The 27223-nt window shown below is 40.2% G+C and overlaps 1 protein-coding gene across 2 annotated transcripts in view; it reads right to left on the minus strand.

Moving 5' to 3' along the window:
* iqsec3a (IQ motif and Sec7 domain ArfGEF 3a) overlaps positions 1 to 17810 on the minus strand; it is a 121436-nt gene extending 103626 nt beyond the window's left edge. For both annotated transcript variants that reach the window (XM_082510331.1, XM_082510332.1), the window contains exon 1: positions 17012 to 17810. In XM_082510331.1, the coding sequence (XP_082366457.1) occupies positions 17012 to 17607 (596 nt within the window). In that variant the 5' untranslated portion in view covers positions 17608 to 17810. The remainder of the gene's footprint in view (positions 1 to 17011) is intronic.
* Positions 17811 to 27223: the final 9413 nt, after the last annotated feature.

Genomic DNA, 27223 nt, shown 5'->3' on the forward strand with positions numbered 1-27223 from the left:
CACAGATTAGTAAGAGTGCTGGAACAGCGGAGCCACTTGTTCACATAGATAAAGGTTTTATATTCTGAAGGTCCATTAAAAAAATTATGTGCACTTTGATAGTCAAAATTCAGACGGGTTGCATTAATGTTTAATTAACCTAATAAAATCTGTTTATCACTTTTGTACTATGACATTTTCAAAAAGAGCAAATCTTTTTTATTAAGAGTCGCACAAACAATTCCTGGCATGTCTTCACTTCTTGCATTTATGACCAAATTGCATTAATTTTCTAACTAATGCTTATGCGCATTGTTGGCAAGAGTAAGATTAAAACAGTGTATGTATATGCTTGAAATGAAGTTGGAACCAGCTGCTTGCCTTAACACAATGTTGTGAATGGGTGGAGGGGGGGAGTTATCTGCCTCTGTCCAAAAGAAGCAGCAACCTCTGGGGCTGAAAATTTAAGCTAGAGCCAAAATGTGCATTTTTACTAATGACCACTAGAGGCTGACCTGACTTTCCAGCAGAAATGACCATTTTTACAACCTTGCAAAGAGCAGCATGGTAGTGTGGGGGCTTCGGTTTCCTCCCACAGTCCAAAAAAACATGTTTTTTGGGTTAACTGTTTATTTTAAATTGGCCATGGGTGTGGATGTGAGACTGAATGGTATCTCTTTGTGCTAGCCTTGCAGCAAAATGTTGACCTGACCAGGGTGCCTACCTTGCCTCTTGCCTGATGACAGCTGGGACAGGCTCCTCTGTGACCCTGAACTGGATAAGTGGAGGTAAATAGATGGATGAACGGCAAACCCAAAAAAACACAAGATATTTTGGAGTTTTTAAAAGGCTAGTTTGACTAATGGTGACCCCATGAAGCGCTGAGTGACACCATAAAACATTTCACCTTAACACTTTCATAACAGCTGTCTTAAATAAACGAATTGGTAGTTGAATACAATACAATATTGTTACAATGTTTCTAAATCATTAACAAATATGGGTATTTGTCATTAGTGCACAAATATCATTATCTTATGAATTATTTCATTGTGGATCAGTGAGCCCCTTCTTAGTCAGTTTCCATAGTTTCAACTACCATGATTCAGTCAAGCTGCTAGCTTGGTTTCTTTTACCATTAGCCTTTGACACATACAGCACAGTGAGGACAACATCACTCCAGATTTATCATAATTTAATGCAGAAAAAGACGTTTTGGTTCCTGAACCTAGTTGAACACTTAAGGAAAGCCAAAGATTTTTTTTAAGTGAATGAGTTAAACAGGAACGCAGTAAGTCTTATTATTTAAGCCATGACCATCTCAAATGCCAATGTGATCGTTCTATCATAAACATCATTTACTACTTTATTGTAGTCATTGCTGTAATGTTTATGTTTATCCACACAATGTTCTCCAAACCCATGTTTAACCATCAGGTTTATCTTGTATAGTGTGATGAGTTTAAGACCAGAATTGCAGACATTAAAGAAAAAACCAACAACTCACCACTAGTTTTGCATCATTCGTTGACTTATAGGATTATTTTGTTTAAGTCCAAAAGCTGTTAATTCTTTACTTTGTGTCCTGATCAGTTCATGTACAGATGCAGGTAATAAACTCTAGAAAAACAACAGCCACAGCATGTGTGAGGCCGATCAGTTATCTCTGATGTGTGCACAGACACAGTCACATCTGTATCCACGCAGAGGCAGACTGTTTCGATACTCTTAGGACACTTGATTTCACCTAATTTGGGGCGGAAACACTGCACACGAAGGTAAGGTGGGATGGAAAGAGGACGAACTCTTTTTATCTTTTAAAGCACATTTCCTTTCATTCATTTATCTATCTCTGCCTGCTTTGATCTCTGGCTCCTCACAGTTTTCTCTCCATTACTTTTACCATCTCTCTGCTCAGTTTTACTATCGCCTCCATCTTTCCAAAACAGCTTGCAAGCTTTTTATAACCGTTCTGGTTTATGAGGGGACTTCTAAAAGGGACGACTGCGCAAGAGAGATAGCACATATCTGACCCTGCGTACAAGTTAATGTGGCACCATATATCCTGAATCTATTCATGGTGGAAACAAGTTGCACTGATATGACAACACTAGTAGCTATAATTTCCTAATTAATCTCTATCTGTCTATGGGTGATGGCAATCCACTCACTCCCATGTTTAGGCTTAAGTGAAAATTTCCTCTACAAGACATCAACAGGACTTCTTCTCCATGCGTTTGAATTAGAACATTTACAAGACTGCAAATCCTTGCCTTTAGTTTTGTACACACACACACTCACACACACCACCGGCAAGTAGCGGACTGTTTGATCAATGCGGGCACTGAAGATTAAACTGAACTCGCATGACCTGCTTTCTGATCTTCCACACCAATGACTCAGTTCCCCCCTCACTAATACCACCTATAAAAAATCTATAAGCTTTTATAAGCTCTTCCGCACACTGGCTCTGTGTGAGGGAGAGCGCAATTTGCGCACAGCAGTATCATTGTATTTTGTTTTAACTTGTGGTGTCTAATGTGTTTGTCGATGCGCTCCTCCCAGTGTTGAATCCAGCTTTACTGTGTCAATAGCTCTCTGGCTGAAAGCTCAAGGCGGAAAAAAACCTGCATGTGCTGAAATGATACACTTCACAGCGAAGTGGTGGTGGTCTGTGTGTATGGGGAGGGAGGTAGATCAAAGCATGTGATATCTGATAGATTAGGTTTCGCACAGCATGTCCTGGCAGTCTGGAAATAACATATTAGTCTGCCTCTGAAGACCAAACATGGTAAATACAAAAAGAATTAACCTTGGGGGGAGATATTAAGGCTAGCTGAGGACTTTTAGTTAGCTTTAAAGGGGATTAATTTCTGTTTTTTGACATTATTTCACACTGTGACATAAATGGATTTAAAATTCAAGGTAAAATTTATATGAAGCAACAAAAAAAATCTATATAAAGCACATTCATGATGCGTTCCATTGAAAAAAGGCTTTAAAGCCAAGCAGCTCTGTCAGTGCTTCACACAGAATGGAAAAAAAGAGAAAACACTGGTACTCTGCATCGCCATAGCGATCCTCTCAGCCCTTGAGATTAATTTAGGTCGGCTAATATATTACATGCATTTCGCAAGTCAACTCATCCTGTGGCAGTATTATTGGAAGCACTTTGATCATGTTAAATAAAAAATATAGACCCAAAATGTTTTTGCAATACTTCACCTCCATTTGGCAAATTGGCAGCCGCTCTAAGTGCTAGTTTATCACCGTGTTTTACAGGCTACAAGTGTGTAAGGCTTTCTGTGACGAATAAATTCAACACACATACCCAGTGCTTGCATCTGGGGGTGTGTTGGGGCATTAAAATTAAACGTGATAGTGCAGTGGATTATTAGCAGGAAACTATCCTTAAACTAAATCAGGCATCTATTATGAGTAACGCAGTGATCTCAGTCTTCGTCTCTCTCACACACACACACACACACACCTTAAAGCCTGCTATATTAATTCCTCTACACATACAGACAGTGAATTAAAAAAAATCCCTGAAAGGTTTACGTCAGCATGGACTTATGGGCTCTCCCAAGCGGCTTAGCTTTAAACGGAAAGAGCTGGAGATGGACGAGAAAGGCAAGTCCAATTTTTCCAAGATGAAGCTAACAAAGGAGGTGGAAAAACATTCCATCCACATATTCAGGCCCTCAAACAAGAAAAAAAAAACTCCAGGATTTTAGCTTTATATATACACTCTCTCTGTGTGATCATAGCCTATGTGATTTCCAGCATTTGACAGTAAACCAGTTCACTCTAAAGCTTTGCGTTTATGCCAAAACAAACCTCCAGTTGGTGGGAACCAAGCTTCCGAATGTGATGAGTAATAATTTTTTCTGAACATTGAGCCCGTTTGAAAGCTTCATTTGAATATAAACCAGGTTTTTCATACTGTGTTGTCTGTTTGGGCATATTTTAGCAGCGACATGAGTTATGTACAAGTAAAAAAGACATGTACAAAATATCAACAGCAAATGTCAAGTTTTGATATCACACCCCCTGAAATCAAAGCACTTTCCAGGCTCTCGACATTTTATGCTCTATTTTAACTTCACTCCCAGCTGTTGGTCCCTCTTCAATAAAACCTAAAAACCTTCTGATGAATAGAGGCACACCCAGTAGAGCATGAGAGAGCTCTGCCCCTTTCGATGAACAGGAGTGAACCACTTTCCAGAGTGCACGCTTGTCAAAGAGAGCTCCATCTCAGCGAAGATTGACTCTGAGCTGGATTTATGTCATCTGGAGATGTTTTATGTCAGAAATGTTGTTCTTTAGCCAAATTTCATGCCACACTAAGACAGTCCTATGCGGGTTTTAATGCCAGATAACACTCGGGCTTGTAACCGCAAACCAGAAACTAGTTCATCTTAGAGCAAAATGGACCTGAATCAGCTGCTTCTTAGGCTTTAAAGCAAACGTTGAAGTTCTAAAAGTAGCATGTGCAAAAATGAAGACAAATTAATGGGGTGAACAAATGTGCACCTGCAAGTGTGAATAATGTAGTCTGACAATTGTAAAGTCTCTGAGTGCCACGTGTATCTTTATTATTTCACTGTGGACTTATCGCTGCCTCAAATGCCCGCAAGTGCCTCAATTTGGACATCTCTTACATCTCATCTTGACAAAGCTTAATCTTCCTACAGAATGCAGTAAGAGTTATATCTCATTAACTACTAAGTCTTGAGCTACCCATCATTTCTTCATATTTTGCTTCTAAGGAGCCCTTTTTTTAAGTGGTCTTGAGCAATAGTTCTCCAAGCTTCTTGAAGGACATTTCAAAGCTCTTCTTGGGTTTTTGGCAGCTTTTGATCCATTCTCTGTCAAGATGATCCCACGCTGCTTCAATAATATTGAGGTCCAGGCTCTGAGGAGGCTAACCCATGACTCATACTGTAGTATTCTATTGTGTGCTTTTCAACCCACGTATACTTTAACAGTACTGACCTTGTGTTTGAGATCAAGACTAAACTGAAAAATTAAGCCACTGCCATTCACACAGATGCTGCGGATACTCACTGTTGTCCTTCTTACCTGATTTTCGCTGTATTAATTGATGACAATTTGAACCAAAAATGTCAAATTTGGATTCATCACTCCATAAGAACCTGGCACTGGTTTTCAACCCTGTTCTTGTGTAATGTGTAATCTTTTGTAATCTCTTGTAAGCTTTTCCTAATAATGAGGGTCCACATGCATCTATCAGGTCCTGTCAGCTCTTTGCTGTTTTTTTTCTATTTCTTTTTAGTTAGATACTTTTTTTTAGACTGACCCTTCCTGGTTTTGTCTTTGACTTGGCCAATTCACTTGTATTTCAGAGGAATTACTTTACACCATGCTGAGTTTTGATCTAATAGTTCTTTGGGAAGAAAATTAGAACAGATTATGTGTTTTTGTGACTGGCTGCGACTAACACAATGACCTAAAATTTAGGTCATTGGAAGAAAGAAATCCAGAAACAAGCAATGGATCGAAGAAATTACAAAAAAGCTTGCTTAAGAGAGTTCAGGCAGTGCAAAAAAAAAATAAAAATAAAGGTGGTCATGCCAAATATTGTCAGTAAAGGCTCTTAGAATTATACTAACATAGTTCCTGCTTCCTTATATACTACATTTCCATAGGCTTGCACAAGTTTCAGCAAATTGCTCCACCTATTTCTCATTTTTGCATTTTATTTGGTTGACTCCTTTTATAGCAAATCATAAATCGGATTTTCAAAATCAATTTTAATATTATGAACACAACTGATTTTGCTAGCCTGAACTCTTTTGTCAGCCTGAATAAATGAAAAAAAATTGACAGATTCTCAGGCGCAATGCTAAATATGACACATAGACTTTTTTTTTGTTCGCACAGAAATTACATTCACTCTTTCTCCCATGAAAGCAGCAATTTTTACTTATTTTTTTATTTATTTCCACTGTCGTCCATCTGACCTCCAGCTGGTGCCTCCACTATCGAGCCGTTTTAGCAGCTCATATCGAGCATCAAGCTGCACCGTATTGCCGCGGGGCCATCTGCTGAAGACTTGGCAGCGGGTCAGATTTTACAGATATTTTCCACACTTCACGCTGATGCTATCAAAGTGACATGGCTGTCATATCTGCAGATTTAATGCTGATGAGGAAAATGCCATGTAACAGATCAGCAGCAGCAGCTTTATATTTTCTGAGGATGTAGCTTAACTTATTTTCATTCAGACAGCATTTGTGCTTTGGGATTTTTGCATAATTTGTACATTGTGTTTGTACGGTGAGGAAAATGAAGGCGTGGAAGCTCGGGTCTCATATATATGACTCATACAGCATCCGTGTCCTGATTACCTCATTAGCCCGTTTTTAGGATTTGCTCCAAGTCGAAGCATCCAAAGACAACATCGTCTCCTCCCTATGGGACTGTGTACCTGATGATGTAATACAGGGCGTCAAAGGGTTGACAGACAGGCGTTGATGATGTAACCACAGTGCAGGAGAAGGACAGAGTGCTTTTATGGTCGTCCAAATGTGCGCACAGGCTATGATGGCTACAAAATATCACAGATCACAGCCGATACAAGCTGCAAACTTTTGTGCAGCTATAAATTCTAAAAGCTTCATAAGTGAAAAGTCAAATCAATCAGGTGAAAAAATTGCACCCACAGCTGCAATAAATAATGCAAATGAGTGAATATGTGATTAAGTTATTACCTGAATGAAAGTATTTCCTGTATATTTTTTCTACTACACAGCACAATAAATCATGGTTGAGGCTTGGTGGAGCCGCTGAGAAGACCAGGAAAGGCGATTGGACATGCAGTGCCTGTTCCGATCAACTCCAGAGTGCCTCGCAGGCTTAGGTGGACGGCTTTGAACATTACTCTGGCTCGTAAAGTTAACCATACCTGACATTTCCTTAGGCTAGCGTGTGCTTGTCCACAAGTGTGTGTGTGCGTGTAGCTGTGCGAGTATCTAATGCTGTACGGAGATTATGTTGGATAGAGAGCAACGGCCGATAAACGAACTGCAGTAATGTTCAGATTACACAAAGTTTAAAAGGCAGGAAATGCATATGTTGCATACTTCATGTTATGAAATTAAAATAAAAAATATATAGCCCCTGTAAACATTTCCCTTTACTGCATCTTCCTTATTAACTGTGTGCACCATCCTTTATCAATCTATATATCTATCTATATTTCTCACGTGGCTTCTTTTTTTTTTGCTTTTACTTTTTCTCCCTTTCCCTTTTTTGCTGAACTCCTCGTCTCATTTTTCTATTCCGTGCCTCCTTGTCTCGGGTAACCTCCATCCTCCCGCTGTGACATGGACATCAATCCCACACGCCATCTTGAAGGATGTCTCAATTCTGGAAATGCATCTAGAGGAGAGAGGACTGAGGGCAGAGGAGGCTTGCTGGGTTAGCTATGATTGAAGATGCACAGGTTTATCCTTTGCAAAATCATTTATACCCTCAACATATAAAAGAAGCGTAACACAATAAACACTCTGTAGTAGCAGAAGTGCATCATATATATCTTTAGTTCTTTAACTAAATCTCACTACTGGACTCAAAAAATGACACAAAATTAAATATTTTGTTCAAACTGTTCACCTCCAACACAACCCCATAATTTAACTGCTCGTGCGGACACACACGCTGATGCAGACGAGTGCACATGGTACTAAACAATCACAGTTGTCTGTCGAGGGATTTTCTCTGCTAAGCTTTCGGGAGGTGAAATCTCTGTGACAGATGGGAGGACATTTTTCCACAACTGCTTTTACTTTCAAAGAACATTTTCAGGAGCTCACTGACCACTCGCAGACATGCCACAGTGCTGTCTGCCCTTGAGGAATTCCAGCATCTTAGCATGAAGGGCAAACACTAGTGCAGCACAGATTGAAATGAAGCATAACATTGAAGACATTTAGCCCTCTCAGGCTCAAATTAAGTTTTTGTTGCTAATGCACAAAAGAATACCTGCAGTGGTACTTCTGAGTAAAAAAAAACTCATAAAATATGTATGTGGGGTAATCAGGTTGTTAGCTTTTAACTGTTGCAAATCTGCAACGCCTGCCTTGCGAGGGTTAGAAGTGTTACGCTACGGTCAACAGATTTTTAAAACACTGCATATGCTAGCAGCTGTTAACTGACGCTTAAAAGCACATTTTAAGTTGAACGATAACACAGATTGCAATGGATTTTAAGGAGTTTTTTTTTAAAGCAAGCCATGAGGCATGTATTAGTGCTACTCTAATGACATCTGCACATCACTTATTTTCTTAGCTCCACAATAACAAAAATAGTTTTAAATCATACGATTGGTAGGCAGCTGCTAAAGAGGCCAGCTCTTTGAAATGTTATATGATCGTAGATTTTGTTAATGTACCATTAACGTAATAAAAGTTATCGCAGTGATGAGAAAGCACAGATTTCAGAAGCAACTGATATTGATGCAAGCTTTGGTTACTTCGTGACGTTATCTGTTTACAATATGCGATGGGACTGAGTGACACCAGATGATAACACTGATGGCATTTCCATTTGCAAACACAACTCTGAAATATGTAGATTGCATACTAATGGCGCGCGTGCACTCCGCTGATTGCTCATTAGGCCTGCTGTTCATTTGCATGGAGAAGAAATGAAATGCATCCATCAGATGTGTGAATAATTTACCTCCAACCATGAAGGCGGCAACTTGCTGCGCAGCTAGTGTAACATGACAACCTACAAAAACCTGTCAAAATCCTGGGCAGAGCCACGTTGTGGGTGTGCAATATTTACTAATGGAATGAAATGTCATATGAGGCATCTGGATGCGTCAAGGACGAGAACGGCACGTCTGTCTTTCAGCGAGTCGGCGTGTTGCCTGGGAAACAGTTGGAAGCCATGTTCAGGAAAAAAAAGAACAAGAAAAAGAACGGCTGAGCCAAAGTTTTTCATTTTGATTGATTAGGGAGCATGCAGATGGAGGACAATGAAAGGAAACTGTTTTGCACTTCAGCCGTGAGGAAAGTGGGACAACATTTCATTTGGGCTCCTCAGCCCTATGGGGCTTCTCAGTATGTGTTATGCAATTGTTTTGCCCCTGTTTTATTTTTTAATCTGTCCAATTATTTAGCCTGTCCGTCATGGGGGGGGGGTGTATACTGTTGTACTACGTGCCACATTATCACCCCTCTCACTATAGCTTGAAACACCTGGCATCACCTGGAACGCAGTCAAAAACACCATTATTTAAACCTGATATATACAGTTACTGAACGGATCGGGTTTTTAGCTTGTACTGAAAAAAGGGTTTCAGATTTTTCCATGTGTAAACTAAATAAATGAATACATTCCTGCAAAAAATTCAGGAAAACCTGTATACAGTATCATATTGTTTTTGTGGTATGATAAAGGTTTTTTTTGTTTTTCAGAAAAGTCACACTTGAGTATCTCTTTTGCTTGAGTCCACATCAAACTCATCTGTGCACGATCATTTTTCATCCATTCCCAGAGTCAATGTAATGATACGAACTGGGCACCACCAGGATGACAGTTATGTACTGGAGAGTGCAAAGACTCTTCCTACTAAATGTTTAACATCACACTGCAGTTCAGTTTTACAATATTTATATTGAGCAAATACATAACAAAGGTCATCTCAACTCTACTTTAAAAGTAGTGCATAAGTAATATTGGTCACAGTTATTTTTGTGAAAAGGAACATTTTCACAGGACTCTATGCAGGTCTGTTAACAGGCATAACAGTTAACATGCTAACTGAGGTCTGTAGAGTCAGAGATGTAGCTCTTGGGGGGGGGGGGGGGGGGGTTCTCTCATTTTTTTCTCTTTACAGTCCTGCAAAAAACTAAGCGCACCCCATCAAATTCAATAAGTTGTAGAACCAACTTTAGTTGCAGTACCTTCAAGTAATCATTTTTCTGCATGAATTTTTCAGTCTCTCATATCAAAATGTTGTGGAGGAATTTTTGCCCCTTACTTCAGTTCATCGAGATTTGTGGGCTTTCATTTTAGCATTTCAGATTTAGATCTGGACTTTTACTGGGTCATTGCAGCACCTTTTTTAGACATTGCTAGTGTGTTTGTTGTGTTCATTATCCTTTTGCAGGACAACACCTTGTCCCAAACTGGGTTTCGACTTAGTGAAAGGCGCAAAACCTCCTTGCTTACAGTTGGTTTGAGGTGTTTATGCTGAATTACTGTAGCACAGTGCATTATTGTGAAATATCTTCATGTTGGTCTTATCTGTAAAATGACATTGCTCCAGAAGTCTCTTAGTTTTTTTGCAATTTCTTTCGCCATTGCACGGCCCACCATGGGACATCCACTTCTTGGTGTGCTGCTAACATGCATCTGAATCCTCCAAACCAGCAAACTGCCAAAACTTCTGCTCTCATAGAGGTGCTCACATTTGCTCAACGACAATCAGCTACATTCGGTTAAGGGTGTACTTAGTACACCCTTAGTACTCAAAAGAACTGCATAGAGTCCTGCACTAACTGTGTTAATACATTATTGTCAGTGGGTAGTGTGTCACCATAACAAAGACCCCTTTACCAATTAAGAAAAGATAAGAAACCTAATGCATTAATAAGAACATACGGTTAAGACCCTGGTCATCAGGAAAGGTATAGAGGAAAGTATTTTTCATATGTTATATTTATATTCATGTTGATGGAAATCACAGACAGAGTAGGGACACTAAATCAATAGTATAATGGCAACCAAATATTATGTTCTATACAACACAGTAATGTAATAGTTTTACGGTAATAAACCATTTGACACTGACAAATGCAGCTGCCAGTAGTTTGTTTTCATTTAAGTACTGAATTTGTTACAGAGAAAAATTGAACTGAATCTCTTTTAAAAGTGAATGTTTTCAGTCAACAGAACTGATCAATGTCCCTGTGCTTCTCATCACACTTGTGAAGAGAACTGCCCATTCCATTAACTGTAATTTTATTTTATACCATTTGCACAGTGTGAGCAGTGCTGTCCTATTTATTTGCACTCAGTACAATATAATTCAATTTAAATTCAGCCACAGTTACAACTAAATTGGATCAAACCAGCACTGCAGACCAACAGTCCAGTGTCTGGTGGGGCAAATCCTAAAGAAGTTACACTCTGGATTACTACACATATCCACATACTGAAATAAATGTAAAGGCTTTGATATGTATCCCGTATATCTCAGAAAACAGCAATTTTTATGTAATTTTCTTACACCCTAGCACAAAAACAGTCACAATCCTAAATACATATGCACACACGAGCGCACACGGTTGGATTACAGACAGCTGGGACAGTCTTTCGACCCGCTCAACTTGTGCATGAAAACAGCTAATATTCTACCAGTGAGTCAGGAATCACCCCGCAGCTACATCCTCAGAGAAATGAAGCAATTTAAAAGCACTACGCACCAAATGTGATATTCATGATTTGGATTCCAGCAGCAGCAGTCACCCTGTCATAACCGAACAGACATGATTCCCATACAGAGAGGTGAGGGGGAAGTAGAGTAAAGAGCTCCAGTAATGGTACAAAGGGAAATGGCAAGAGAAAGGGGGCTGAGAGAGAGAGAGAGCGAGAGAGCAAGAAATAGAAAGGACCATTTACCTCCTAAAATCCATCATCCACCCATCTACTTCTCTTGGAATCACTCCCACTGTTGTTTTCCAATACACAAACATGCTTAGAAGCAGTATTACTTTTCTGTCAGGCTCCAGAGACAGGAAATGGTTGTTTTTGAATCATAAATATATATTTTGCCATTTACCACTACTGGCTTTGAACTAGTCACATCACTTTTTGTGCCAAGGTTTTTGGCCTAGAAACTTGGGCAATCACAGAAGTGCAGAAGTGGAGCTACAATGAATATAGGTTGTAGGCTATCACTCACAGAAGTTGAAGTTGAAGTTACGTGACTTCACTGAACCATTTTAAGCAATCTTAAAATCTTTTTTATTTATTTATTTATTTATTTTTTGCACTACAAAATTAATTTTCTTGTCATTTTAATCTTCAGGGGATTTTTTTAATCACCTACTGGGTAAAGAATCCATAACTAAATTTGTATAAGCTGCTGAAGTGAAAACTGGATGCATCCAATAAGAACAAGCAAACACTCAAACATCCTGTACACATTTTGCTCCAGCTCTATCCTGATAGAAAAAATAAACCAGCACTGACAAGTGGTAAGTTGAGATGCAAAGGTATCCGACATTTATTATGCCTAAAAGAAGATTTGCTGCTAATGTAGTGTTTTTCAAGTCTTCTTGACCACTCCAAACACTCTTTCACTGCAAGCTACATTCACAGACACACTTCCTAAGGACCCTTTGGCAAGCAGGCTGACTGAACCCCCCAACTTTCCAAATAAGGGATGACCTGCTCAGCCTCCTGTGACACAATCACCCAAGAAGCATTCAGCATTCATCAATTTAAACGCTCATTGTCACATATCTTTAGCAGTCTCTTTGGCTCTTAACCTTGTGTTGGTTGCACAGTGCTCTTGTAAAGTCATGATGAAGAATATTATTTGGAGAAAAGGCAGACAATAAATTTTGATAAAAGCAAAAGTCTAGCCTTAGAATAGAGATTTAATAGGATCAAGGCTAGCGGGCCTTTAAAGTGATGGCTTAGGTGTTAGAGCATGAACTGTCAAGCTCCAGGCTCATTGATCTGAGAGCATCAGAACAATGTATTTGTGAGTGTATGTGCGTTCACTGAAATCCCAATCTAGAAGAGTTATGTGAAACCCCCCCCCCCCCCCCACCCCCACCCCCCCCCCACACACACACACACACATGATTTTCCTGAAGGAGACGGTCGCAGGCAGGAAATGGCATGTGAAATGTCATACATTCTGCTCTCCAGTTGGTGCAGGCCCGGTAGGAGGGAAAACGAGGGCACGGTGGGTGCAGAGGGAGTTGCAGCCAATGTGGAAAAACATGCAGGCTGCCATGTGGCATGTCAGGGTTTTATCTGCATTAGTGAGCGTTTTGTGTGTAAAGGCGAGAGGCCTATTATATCTGTAAGAGTGTGTGGGAGGTACAAAAAACGGTAGAGAAGCACCTGGAGCTAAGTGAGAACTCAGGGATTTCCACCTCAGTCGCCCCTATGAACACAAACGCACCACCTCGCCTACTCTTAATGTCACTCTCCTCGATTCCCTCCTGAACATACGTTTTAACACACACACACATACTTGGCAACCCCTATACAGAGCAGGCAGGGTGAACTGAAGGTTCCAGTTCAGTCAGGAGATGGTTTAAGTGGTGGAGAGCCTGATGGTTTGAGGACTGGTCTGAATACTGATTCAGACAGCAGAGGTGGTTCCTGAAGCATAAGCTGCTGATTAAGAGGGAAACGGGAAGTGGGGAGGGGAATGATGATATGAAGGCATGTGGAGAAGAGGAAATTTAAGAGAGGGAGTTTGAATGAAGGGTGGGAAAAGACAAGCAGATGGACAGCTGAGAATGGAAAACAAGTAATGAGGAAGGAGTCAAAGATTGGGAGAATATGAACAATGGAAGCCGAGAAAGTTGGAGGCGCAGTTGACGGAAAAAGGGTGACGAGGAAAGAGGTGTAGCCAGGATTGCTGCGTTTAGATCACACAGGCCCTTTATGAATCTGCCTCAGACTGAGTAACACAATTGCAACACTTCAGACTGTCTTTCTGAGAAGTTACTAGAAACAACTTTTCAGCCAAGTTCGACGCTCAAAGCTGAAAACAGCCTCGATTCGCAGTGCTAAAATAATGAAGGAGGCGAGAAATGCATGACGGGAGCAAGCGAGCATTTAGTTTTTAATTTAGAGCTTTGCAAATGGATTTTCTGCTGTCTTTTAATCAAACAAAAACACCTAGTTGAGCTGGGAAAATGGCGGCTAAGCTGGAAATCCATTACATCTCAATAGTCAAGAATTATTTGTTTAATTCTGCAGCTAATGCAAGAACCTCTTGATGCTATTTGGGTTATTTTTCCTGAGATTTCTATGCATCTGTTTTGTGCAACTGTGCAAAATACGTGCATGTAAATATAGTACAAAAATTTATTTCAAAAGACATACTGAGATACCGTGAAAATCCCTCCACATCAGCACGTTTGACTGCTAATTTCAGCTTGTTTCTTTGGAAAGCATACCTAAATGTATGCTTTTATAAATAAAACATGTTCATTGTTTACACTGATCAATAGGCATGTGAACTTTGGGGAAATATATTTATTTGCTTTCTTTCCGAGAGTTAGATAAGATCAATACCACGCTCATAATGTAAAGCTACTGCAAGCAGTGGGGCAAATCTGAGTTTAGCAGTATCACTGAAAACAGCAGAAAACAGACACCCTAGTGATGTCAGGAAGAAAGCCTGTACCCTGTTCTTTTGGTTAAGGGTGTGGCGGGCTTCCCTCATCATTTATTTTCCACAGACTTCTCAGGAGAAGCCACTTGTTACACAACACTTGCTGTGTGATAGGAATAACCAGAAGTCACTGGCCAGCAAATAGAATAGATAAATATACAGGTACATTTACATGCACGGCTTATTAGGATGTTCGCAATGTGTCCCTGTCACCCTCCCATTACTCGAAATGTATCTATTCTCCTGCAGCAGTGACAGCGCGACGACTCACAATCTTGCCTGACCGAGATCAATGCTCTAAGTGGAAATTACGATGCTGCTTCACGTCTCGCACATTTTATGTATCACCGCTTTTACATTAACGATGGGATATCGTACCATACGCTCTTTTGAATTGTGTCCATCTCATCATCTCTCTGTCTTGTTGTTCATCACCCTAGTGGAACTGTCAGGGGGCATGGTTACTGAATCAACAATTGAACCTACTTACTGAATCACATGCAATGTGTACAGTTCATACTGTGTGAGTTTGTGTGTTGCTGATTTTTTTTTTGTGTGTGTGTGTGTGTGTGTGTGTTTGTGCATGTGTGGGTACCATTCCTGCCCTGCACTCTTTAGAAATTACGACTTAATGGCATGATGAATCAATCTGGATTAACAAAAACAATGCAAATGCAGCCAAGTGGAGCAGATGGGGCTCAGTGCAGTGCACTGTTTCTGTAACTGTGCGGATCTGGAAGAGTCAGTTCATGTGACCTTGATTGCAGGAGGCAAACAACATCAGCAGCACGGAAACCTCTGAAGCAACTCCGGCGCTTTTAAATACGAAAGGTTTGCAGGTTTTATTGTTTTACAACTTTGAATCAAAGGGGATTTTTGTAACGCCGATCAGAATATGCCATGTGAGCCCTGCAGAACCCGTGAGCTCGAATGTATGCTGTAAATGACAAAAAGGTACTGGGAAAAAATGATGCAAATCAAATCAAAATCAGTTGCACTACACCTGCAATTTTGTGGAGGATTTGTTATCCAGCAAGAAGGTGACACAGAGGAGAAACTTTAAGATGCACAGAAATGGCATAAAAACAGTTGAAATGGTCAAACTAGTAATCTATTCATATAGATGCATACTAACACTCATCAGTCTTCTCTGTACATTTTAACTAAAGCTGCATAAAAGGAGGTCACAGACAATATGTATTTATTATACCTTTATCCATCATTTGTATTGATTAATTGATATAAGATATGTAAATATTTGATCTTTGACCTTTTACCGCCGTCCAAAATTTCAGCTAATGCAGACAGTGTTTATTTTCATTTATTAATTTTTGCTCCATTAATGTATTTGTTGGTGAAAAGTGGCTGCAGAGCCAACGCTTGTGTCTTTGTGTAAGTTATAAGCAATTTACTGTCAAGTAAGACGAAGACAAGTAGTAAATAATCAGTGTGTATAGAAATAGCTGCTGATGATTTACATTTTGGTTTATATGTTTTATTTGCGGTAAAGATGCCCATAATTGCAAAACTTCTATAAAAAGCAGAAAATTCAGCTTCAATCTGACCTGGCTGTTAGGCGATTTATAAACAGCCCCAAAATGTCTTTCTATCTTTGCTTTTATTCCTGCTGGATTGCTCCTCTTGTGTGTTTCCGTTTCTGTCTTAATGAGGAGTGTGCTGTTTTTACCCACAGCCTGCACTATCAAAGTTCCATGTAGGTGTGTTCCAAGCAAAATTGGTGACATTTGGTCTCAGAGTCAGTGATGTGCCTTTAGGAGTTGCTTGATGTTTTAAGATGGGTGTTTACGATGTCACCAGGCACTCCTGGCACCTGTGAAACTGCTACCTCAGCTGTGCCTAAAAACAGATGCATTTTAACAGATGCATTCCACAGTCAGAATGTGGAAACACGAGGGGGCAGAGCGCTGTAACCTCATCTCAAAGAGAACAGCATGTAAACTGCATAAATGAACCACATTTCAGTTCTACTCTCCTGAAAAAGAAAAAAAATGTCCTTTCCACTGTTTGGTCGTGCAAAGGTGGTCACGTTCTACCTTGGTGCAAAATTAACCCAAGTTAAAATGCCAGTCTCGGTCCTTGAAATCAATATCCATTAAGTATTCATTTGATCTAATGGGAGCGTGACTGAGAGTGAACAATGTGAAAATACAGGAGGAACTTGAATGAGAAAATTAGGCCTCAGCTTGAAAGCGGGATGTTAAGTAAATCAAAGTGAAATCACATGGAGTCCAGCACTGAGCTCATACAGACACTGTGGTCTGTTATAGTGTGTGCGTGCACTGACTTGACATGATGGCTACTTAGGAAGGGACTCTATATATGCTATATTTAGCCTGGAAAAACTGCAATAAAATAGGTAACGTCACAGTAATGTAATATGTAGAACAAATTACTCAGGTCACTAAATCTGATATTCATGAGAGGCAAGAAAGTCTGCAGATCTGGGGAAGTAATGTCACCTGTTTGACACAGAGCAGTTTCTGTCATTTTAATTAAAGGTCATTTGGGAAAAGGCACATTATTATCATTATCATCATCATTATTATTATTAATGTTACTAATGGAACTTTTTTATGCAGTGCACGCAGCACGAAAGCTACTTACTCCGCTTTCCTGGCCAGACCCACTGAACGGCAGAGAGTGGTTGGAGTCTGCGGAACAAGCGACTTGCAGCAGGGGCTCCTCTTGTCCTCCTCGGCGGAGTCGGGGCTGGCTTGGCTCGCTTTGGGCGACTGCGGCGAGGTGGGAACGAGCTGCAGCTGCTGTGGGTGGTGGGAAGACGGTGCAGGAGGAGTCGGGTGCTGCTGCTGCTGCTGAGGCTGGGCCGACAGACCGGTAATCTGCTGATGCTGCTGCTGCTGGGATGGTGGTGGCTGCTGATGATGCGCCTGCTGGCCGAGATGAGCCGCAGCTTTGTTGCTTCCCGGGTGTGGGTGAAGGTGGGCCGGCGCCTGGGGACTGGCGCTGCGGTGAGTCGGGTGGTGGTGGTGGTGGTGATGGTGGTGCTGAGAGGGCTGCTGGACGTAGTGATGGGGGTCCCGCAACTGTCGGTTCTCTCCGATCAGGTCCTCCACCTTCCGCTCGAGTTCGTCGATGCGCTGGCGCTGTGTTTGGATCAGGCTTTGCTGGTTCTGGACGATAGTGGTGAGCTCCTTCAGATAAAGAACGGCTTTCATTGGATTATCCAGCAGGCTCTCCATTACTGACTGTAGCTGTGGCAACGCGCCCGGCTATGTTGACTTCTCCTTTAGCTGGTTCTGGAGCGGTGATCGGTCGATGGGGCCTCTGAACAGTGCGTAACCGAGATGCTGTGGCGGCAGTCTGACGCCTCTACGCTCTGGTGAGGTTGAGTCTCTCTCTCGCTCTCTCCCTGTCTCTTTCCCCACCCCCCTCTCTCTTTCTCTCTCTCAGTACTTTGCAAGGAAACCAGAAATGGTGCTGATGCAAGGGGGGATCAGCATCACCGGAGTCCGGAGGCGGGGCCGTAGTGGACCAGTGATGTAAACACGCAGGGCAAATAATCTAGCAGCTTTCACGTTAAACGTGAAAGCGTTAAATGTGAAAGCTGCTGCCCAACCCACAGGCAACAGTCCAGTCAGTTTTGTTTTTTTTTTTGTCTGTCAAGGTCTGCGGAGGCAGACCGTGCGGAAAGGTGTGTGGTGGACCCAGGTGCGAACACAAACGAGGATGCAGGAGTGGATTCCAACCAAAACGAGCCTTTTATTATGGCTGAAAAACTCATGGAAAAGAACAACAAAGTAACTGAGGGAAAACCTGAACATAGACTGGGAAACTATGACTCTAATGAGATTTAGACTGCAAAATACAAACTATGGCTGGGATACTATGACAAGGGGTAGGGGAGATAACACAGACGACGCGAGACAGACTGTATGAAACACAGAGACTAAATACACATGAGGGATGATCAGGGGAAGTGGCCACACATGGGAACACAGCTGACACACATGAACTTAACGACAGGACAGAAGGAGTGAAACTGAATACACTGACCGTGAATACAGACTTTCAAAGTAAAACAGGAAACATGGAGATTAGACAAGACACATGAACCGGGGAGACGTAGTACAGGGGAGATGACATAACCACACGAAGGGCAAGGGAGACTTAATACACGGGTAGTATGTACAAATGGCTGGACTGCCTTAGTGACCCTAAACAAAGAATAAACATCAAAATAGGCTAAAACACAAAACACTGGGTCGCACGACCCAGGACCATGACATTGTCTTGTTTCTTTCTCCCTTATTCTGTGTTTTCTACTCTCTCCCCACGTTTTCCTCCCTTTCTTTTCTTTTCTTTTCTCTTCTCTTCTCTTCTCTTCTTTTCTCTCTCTCCTCAATGCCAACTAGCTGTTACAAATGGCTACACCTCCCTGAAAAGGGAGTTTTTCCTCCGTACTTTCACAAAGTGTTTGCTCTAAGGGAGAAATTGCTTGGTTATTAGGGTTTTCTCCAGATATAGGGTCTTATCTTGCAGTATAAAGTGCCTTTATATTATATATAAGCAAAACTGAACTGAATTGAAATAATACTGAACATTAAGACAACCATTCACACTCACGCCCACACCAGAAGGTTTGAACCCAGAACCTTCTCTCTAGAAAATAACAACGGTAAACACTGCACAACTATGCTACCCAGAAATTAAACATAGATCTTCAATTTAAACCAATTAGTGTCTTCCATTTCAACTCTATTTTGAAAAATGAGCCTTTTCTTTCCATGAGAGATTGCAAAATTGTTACTTATGCCCTTGTTTCCTCTCGCTTGGACTACTGCAATTCACTTTATGCTGGTCTCAGTCAGTCTGCTCTGTCCCCTCTCCAACTTGTCTGAAATGCTGCTGCTGAGCTCCTCACAGGCACCTGAAAAAGAGATTATATTACACCTGTTTTACATTCTCCCCGCTGGTTGCTAGTGAGCTTTAGAAACAGTTTCAAGATCTTCCTGTTTGTCTACAAAGCCCTTCGTGGTATCATTTCTTCCTCCATCTCTGATCTTTGAAATCAGGTAATATTTTATCATAATAAAAGCTGGGAGTTGCTGGATGTTTCGACGTCAGCATTTGAATTAGATGCAATTCCCTGCTCACTATATGAATGTGTGATGTGATTAGTATCGCTCATGGTGATCTTTTTGTCACACAGCAGTCTTTGTGTTTTAGATGGTGGCTTTTTTTTCTCTTTTGGGCGGCGGGGGTGGGGGTGGGGGGGGGGGGGGGGGGTGTTCCTCTTTCTGGGTTCCAAAAGAAAGGCACAGTGCTCCTTACTTAGCAGCACAGTGATGATTTGATGAAATAATCATGTTCACCACTTTTTTGTTTTTATGCAAACAAATCTGAAGGTTTGTGCTGTGTAGATGGCAATGACCCACCCACCCCTGAATTGGATCAGGAGCCGTAGGCTGATTTTCTGTCTCCATCTTGCTTAGTCTTTGAAAAGAAAAAAAAAACAGTCAACAAAGCAGTTAGCATACAGCAAACTTGTGGAGGTGATTCCTGGCACACATTAAAATGCATCTCACTGAGAGTGTCTTCGGGCGGTATTCAGGAGTTGCATTTAATCATTGCATTTTCATTCACTGAAAATGTGTAGGCGAACTTTCTGTAAAGTTTTTTATGGCCTAATTAGTTTTTTTCTCAATTGTTTGCTATTCAAATACAGACGGTTCTTTATTAATCAGTTGAAGGTTTTATAATTCACCTCATTATTGACACCTATTCCTCTGCTGGAAGTCTTGTAGTGCCCCCTTCCACACTCAGCAGCTCTGTGATGTGATGAACTTTCTTGAACTTGATAAGATCAGCTATTCTCTCCAAGGCAAATCCCAAAAATTCTTGGTTAAGTGGCAGCTCTTCCTGAACTAATTTAGTTCATTATAACCCCCATCTCATGACAGTGACCCTGTTCTAACTCTAACCCTAATCTTTTGTCCATCCTGTATTTATTGACCCTTTTTTAAATGTTATTTATTTATTTATTCATCAATTTTCTTTCTTTTTAATTTGTCTCTGTGCAGTTGTTTTTTTTTTTTGTTGTTGTTGTTTTTTGCTTTCTTTATTAGACTTATACTATATTAAAGAGAAGATTTAATATGCTCTATTAAAGGTTCTTTTATTTCTTGGTTTGTGAGAAAGACTTTTTGCTATGCCAAACCATGTCTCGTCTTTTGTTCCCTCAATAAATATGTTGAAGAGAACAAAAAAACTCAATTGTTTATTCATTAATCACTTTTTATACACTATATTGCCCAAAGTGTTCACTCGTCTTAAAAATGCATATGAAATTAAGTGACATCCTATTTTCTGACTATTCTTCCAGAAGAAAGTGTGGGGTCAGACACTGGCTTGCAGTCTCTGCTCTAATTCATCCCAGAGGTCAGGACTCTGTGCAGGCCAGCCAAGCTCTTTCCACCAAACCTTTTCATCCATGTCTTTATGGACCTTGCTTTGTGCACTGGTGGGCAGTCATGTTGGAACAGGAAAAGACCATCCAAAAAACTGTTCACACAAAGGTGGGAGCATCAAATTGTCCATAATGTCTTGGTATGCTGAAGCATTAAGAGTTCAAGCTAACTCCTGTAAAACAACCCCATGCTACAATCCCCCTCCACCAAATGTTATACTTGGCACAATACAGTCATGTTTCCCTGGCAACTGCCAAACCCAGACTCATCCATCAGGTTACCAGGAAGAGAAGCTTGATTCGTCACTCCAGAGCATCTCATGTCTCCACTGCACTAGATCCTATAGGCAGCATGCTTTAAACCACTGCATTTTGTGCTGTTTGCGCTTGGTGATGTTAGGCTGGATGCAGCTTCTCGACCACAGAAACCCATTCGACGAGCTCTCTACCCGCTGTTCATGAGCAAATCTGAAGGCCACATAATGTTCAAAGGTCTGTAGCTATTGAGTTGCCGTCGTCACCAATAACTTCCACTTGGTTATAATACCATTAACAGCTGACTGTGGAATATTTAGTAGCAAGGAAATTTCACGAATGGACTTGTTGCACAGGCAGCATCATATCACAGTACCGAGCTGGAATTCACTGAGCTCCTGAGCAGCACCCACTCTTTCACAAATGTTTGCAGAAGTGTGTCACAAAGTGTGTGACACTCACCTGTACAGGAGCGAAAATAACGATATGGTGTGATTAATGCTTTTTATGAGATCAGAGGAAAAAGTGAACTGGACTGTTTTTTTGTCTCACAAAGCCAATTTTAAAACATTTGATTAAACGTTAGTAAAACAGCTTAGAGAGAAATATAAATATCCTATGACCTTGAGACAGTGAAATATTATTACTGTAGTGGTGAGCCAGCATGAGTGCAGCCAGGCCCTTCCTTCCATATGGCTGCTTTACAAGCTGCATGAAGTGAAAAATGGCTTTCGCGCTTGACCAGCGACACATGGCTGAATAGAGCCAAAAATGAGTTTTGTGGCAGGATTGTAAAAAGGGAAATAGTGCCAGTAGTGACTTTGGAGCTGGGCTGACATCTGCATGGTGCAGCCCCCTATACTTATTACGGACTCTCTGCTGGAAGAGGTGCAACCCACCTTTAACACCAATTATCTCACAGAGCAGTCTGAGGCCTGAGAGGGTTGCGCATCCTTGATCTGAAGCGACAAGGACGGGACACAAAGTGTGACATGAATAATCAAGTTACCCTCCATCGACAGATGAGGAAATGCTACGTGCCTTTAAAAAAAATTGACAAAAGATAGATAAAAAACATCTCTGAACATCCCATTTTTAAACACCATACAGGCATCAGGAGATCACTGATTGCAATTCCCAGTTCAAATTTCACATTAATAAAAGAGAAAAGTTTAAAAGTCGGTTGGCATTGTTAAAGTTTTGCCCCCTCATCGGATCCTCCTCCAGAACATCTAATTTCAAAGCTGCGTTATATCAATATAGGCTTACTCCCCAGAGTCCTGATGTGTCTCGGGTTTGTTGCTAAGTCGAAAGTAGACCAGCTGTATTCTCTCTCATTATTCAGCAGCATTTGATGCAGAGTCTAGCAGACGGAGACGAACTCTTGTGAACCCGAAGCAACATTCAGAGAAACTTTAAGTTATCTGTGTAAAAAAAAAAGTGTCATGCAAGGACTCTTCGTTGTTTTGAATAGCCATGTCACTCAGCACCTACATACATATTTAAAAAGTTTCTCCTTCAAGTAATGCCCCATCCCCTCCCCCTCCCCCCAACATCACTGCAGCATTTACAATGATTTCTTACTCTTCTCTGATCTCCAGACTCCACAATGAACGAAAGCTGCTCTATTCTTCTGCTCTTTTTGGGACAGGGTTTCTCATTAACACTGATAAATGGCTTGTTGCGTGCACTTGACTGGAGTCTGAATATGTGTGATTTTGCACCTCAAGATGACTTGGCATGAAATGTTTCAGGGGAAAAAAACACATTAAAGAAGGAATGAATTATCAAAATGGAGCTTTCATTGGCTTGGTGTGCTCGTAAATTATACCACAGAGGCAATTTCACATTGTAAATACCTGATAAAAAGAGGAAAGTTAAACCCTAATGGAGTGAAGAAAAGACTGAAACATTTTTCAAGGACTTTAGAGCATTAACGACATTAAAAGATGCGATAAGAGCAACCGACACGATAAAGCAATTAACGTCAGGTAGAGATTAATTACTGGCAATGATGCACTTCATTAGTGACGCTTTGCGGTGGTGCCAGTACAGATGAGCAAGTCAGCAAGTCACTGACACTATGAGCATCTGGTAAGAACACCACATTTAAAGGGATTGTTTAGTATTCACACACAGTGCACCTGCCTACAACAGTTAAAGGGTCTTAATTTCAACGTGAATATTATTACAGGAAAACTTTGGGCTCTAAAGGTCATCCTTAGCATAAACAAAACCAAGAGTCAAAAGCAATGCAAGCTGCTCTGAAGCACTACTAAGGCGCAGCAGGGCATGGAGTAGACTTCTAATGTCAGTATGTTAATATTCTAAAAAAAAACAATGTTATGCTAATGATTAGCGGATATAATGTTTACCCTGTATACAACCTGAGGCAAGTCAGTGTGGTAACATTTGCTAATTAGCACTAAACATAGTGCAGCTGAAGCTGATGGGAATGTTATTCATCTGATTAAAACCAAAGTAGCAACAACATCAAATATGGATGACAGGAGACACAATAAGATAATAGAAAAATTAGAAAGAGGTATTACGGAAATAGTTTATATTAAGGGGCAGAGGTGAGCACACATGCAGCACCATAGTTATGCAGATCTTCTCTTTCCAAATTAGGAACAAAGTGAAATTCTGCACTACAATTGTGCATCTTGACTGGGGATTTGGAAGGGCATAACCAATGGTGGCAAAGAGAAGACAGTCAGGTCCCTGTGCCCCCAAAGTGCCTTTCCAAAATATAATAATATACCACCATAATACACAAAGTTTGCCCATGTGTCTGTCTATCAACTCCTACATGATCAAGAGTTGAGCACACAGGTACATCATAGGTCCCTAAAGGTTCTTATCCAAATCAGATTGTATCATCATGTTTCTTAGCAACCCTCTGCTACAATTACATGTTTTCTAGTATTTACACTATATCTATAAAACCTTGTTAAAGAATTGTGTCATTGCAACATCATGTTTTTTTTCATTACAAAACCATCCCATTTAATCCACAAAACTTCAGTTATGCATCGTTCTGTATTATGAGGTTGCCTTGCAACCACCTTGCAATGGGTTGAAATTGCCTGTTTTTTGACTTTGTGCAACTACAGCAGTAGGATCGTATCATTTTAATTATTTATTCACAAAATCTCAGGCTGTGTAAAATGCAAATAAACAGAAAGGAACAGTTTGCATTTCTCATAAGTTTTGGGGCTCTTCTGTGTTCAGTGTAGAAAATAGAAAACATCAAATGTTTAAACTGACATATTTTAATGTTGGGTCATTTTGAATTTGCAATAACATCTGAAAAAAAATAAATAAGAAAGGGCAAAAAAAAGCTGGAAAAACAAGTGGTACTAAAAATAAACAGCTGGCACATTTTGCAATTAATTAGGTTAATTGGCAAAAAAGAGCATCTCAGGAAGGGAGAATCTGCAAAACTCAGCATCTACAAATTGTGAAAAAATTTCTGAAAAACATTCCTCAAAGTAAAACACTTTTTATTACATGTCAGGCACCAAAATATTCAGAGAATCTGGAAAAATCAATATTGAGTGACTGTCAACAGGCACGATTCCTACATGAAAATCACTGCATGGGATCAGAAACACAGTTCACTGAGCCATGCATAAATGCATGTTAAAGCCCTATCATGGAAAAAAAAAAAGAACCCATACTTTAGCACAATCTAAAAAGGCCCTGTGGCAACTTTTTTGAAATTTGTAGCTGCCATAAAACTCAAAATAACTGATTTTTATTTCGTGATTTTCATGAATTGGTGCATTTTTTTTGTTTAATAATTTGATATGTTTTCTATTTTAATCAAATGTAGGTTCATGAGATTTCTGTTTTTACTGACATTTAATGCAGGATTCAAACTTTCTGCAATTCAATTTGTGCATGATGTGTTATACTGTCATCATATGCCCTAGGAACCATGTAGTGATGATCTATAATTACCTTTTTTTAAATTTATGCACCTCTTAAAAGCATTGTATCATTTGAATGAATGGGAAAAATTGGATTGCACTATGAGAACATTTTTCTAGTATATAAAATATAATAATTGCATGCAATGGTATAAAATTGTAGAGATCACCATAAGGCATTTCAGTTCAGCCTGATGGGAATGTGAAGAATTTAAACATCGAGTTAATTAATTTAAGTAATTTAACTTCAGGAGAAGTGTCTAAAGAAACAGCTGTATAAACAAATATGTAACATATAGCACAACGTGTGTGTAAATGGTTAGTATTGTTAATGTTATCCATCCTCACAAAACTGAAACTAACAAACCCATTAGATAAGCAGAGGCGCATGGTTCTTAGAGAAAAATAATACAATATAACAGTCAAAACAGAAATTGCAGTTATCACTCTCAATCCATACATGTGCAAAACATAGGATTTTATCATTTATAAGATTTTTACAAAAGTAAACTAGAATAAGGTCACAAAGTCACATAATATACAATATTACCAAATATTCTACTAAATATTTCCACAGTCAACTGTTGGTGGTATTATAATAAAGTGGAAGCTATTGGGAACGACTGCAATTCAGCTACAAAGTGGTAGGCCAAATAAAATCACAGGTGGGCGTGTGCTTAGACACGTAGTGCACACAGGTCACCAACTTTCTGCAGCGTCAGTCGTGACAGACCTCTAAACTTAATGTGGCCTTCAGATCAGCTCAAGAACAGTGCGTAGTAAGCTTTATGGAATGGGTGCAGCCAAGCCTTACATCACCAAGCGCAATGCCAAGCCTTGGATGCAGTGGTGTAAAGCAAACTGCTACTGGACTCTAGAGCAGTGGAGATGTATTCTCCGGAGTGACGAATCATGTTTCTCCATTTCACAATCCAAAGAATTAGTCTGGGTTTGATGGTTGCCATGAGAACAGTACTTGTCTGATTGCACTGTTCCAAGTAGTTTGGTGTATGGTGTGGGGTTGTTTTTAGGAGTTGGCGCAGCCCCTTAGTTCCAGTAAAAGGAATTCACAATGCTTCCATACCAAGTCATTTTGGATAATTTCTTGCTGTCAGAATCATGGGAACAATTTTTTTTAATGATCCTTTCCTGTTCCTACATGACTCTCCAAAAGTGCACAAAGCAAGGCCCATAAAGACATGGATGAGTGAGTTTGATGTGGAAAAACCTGACTGGCCTGCACAGAGTCCTGACCTCAACCCGATAGAGCACATTTTGAAGTGAGTGGAGACAGTGAGACAGGCCTTATCGCCCAAGATCAGAGTCTGACCTCAGAAATGTAAGTCTGGAAGAAGGGTCAAAAATTCCAGTAAGCACACTCCTAAACCTTGTGGGAAAGCCTTACCAGAGAAATGTTGAAGATAGGATAGTTGCAACATGTGCCCTGACATCCCACTCATATAGTGTACTACATATGAAGGCAGAAGAAACAACACTTTTGTCAATATGGAAAATTTGATTAAAGATCTGTGATTTTTAACAACAACCAGTAATTTGTGTAAGTAAATTATGCAGTTATTTATTTAAGGCTCAAATGAAAGGATGGTAGGCACGATAGGATGGTAGGAAATGAAGAGTTAAAGTGAGAAATAAAGGCCTCAACTTGAAAAACAGACCCTACAACTTTTCCATAGAATGGCAGTCGAGAGAGTTAATGAGACCGTGCTGATAATGTTAGATGAACAGTTTGGATCATCAGTCATCTGTATTAAAAATTTCAGGTACAGAGGTATTTCAGTGGATAATTGAAGACTGACAATGCTGGGTAAAAGCCAGGGAGTTGTTAAAGTTATTACAATTCATCGTGAAGAACAAAATAATGTTTACAGCACATTTACTGGCATAATTGTCAGAATGCGTCACTCAGAAAAGTTTGTTACGTTTGGGTTTGGTGCATTGTTTTAATTTTGTTGCCACTTGTTTTTTTGCATTTATTTTTGTTTGCCAGGTTCAGCAGTGAGCAGAGCAGGGGCAATTTTAGCCCATTTTTGGAATGAATCAAATGAATCAAAGCACCCCCAAAGATTTCTTACTTTGCTGTTTGTGTGACACACTACTAAAAATATAAAAAACATACAGTACTTGGTTGAGACGTAACATTTTAACAACAAAAGTATAGATACCCCCTTCCCAAAATGG

Source organism: Aulonocara stuartgranti, assembly GCF_965226115.1.
Source record: "Aulonocara stuartgranti genome assembly, chromosome: 17".
Taxonomy (NCBI): Eukaryota; Metazoa; Chordata; class Actinopteri; order Cichliformes; family Cichlidae; genus Aulonocara; species Aulonocara stuartgranti.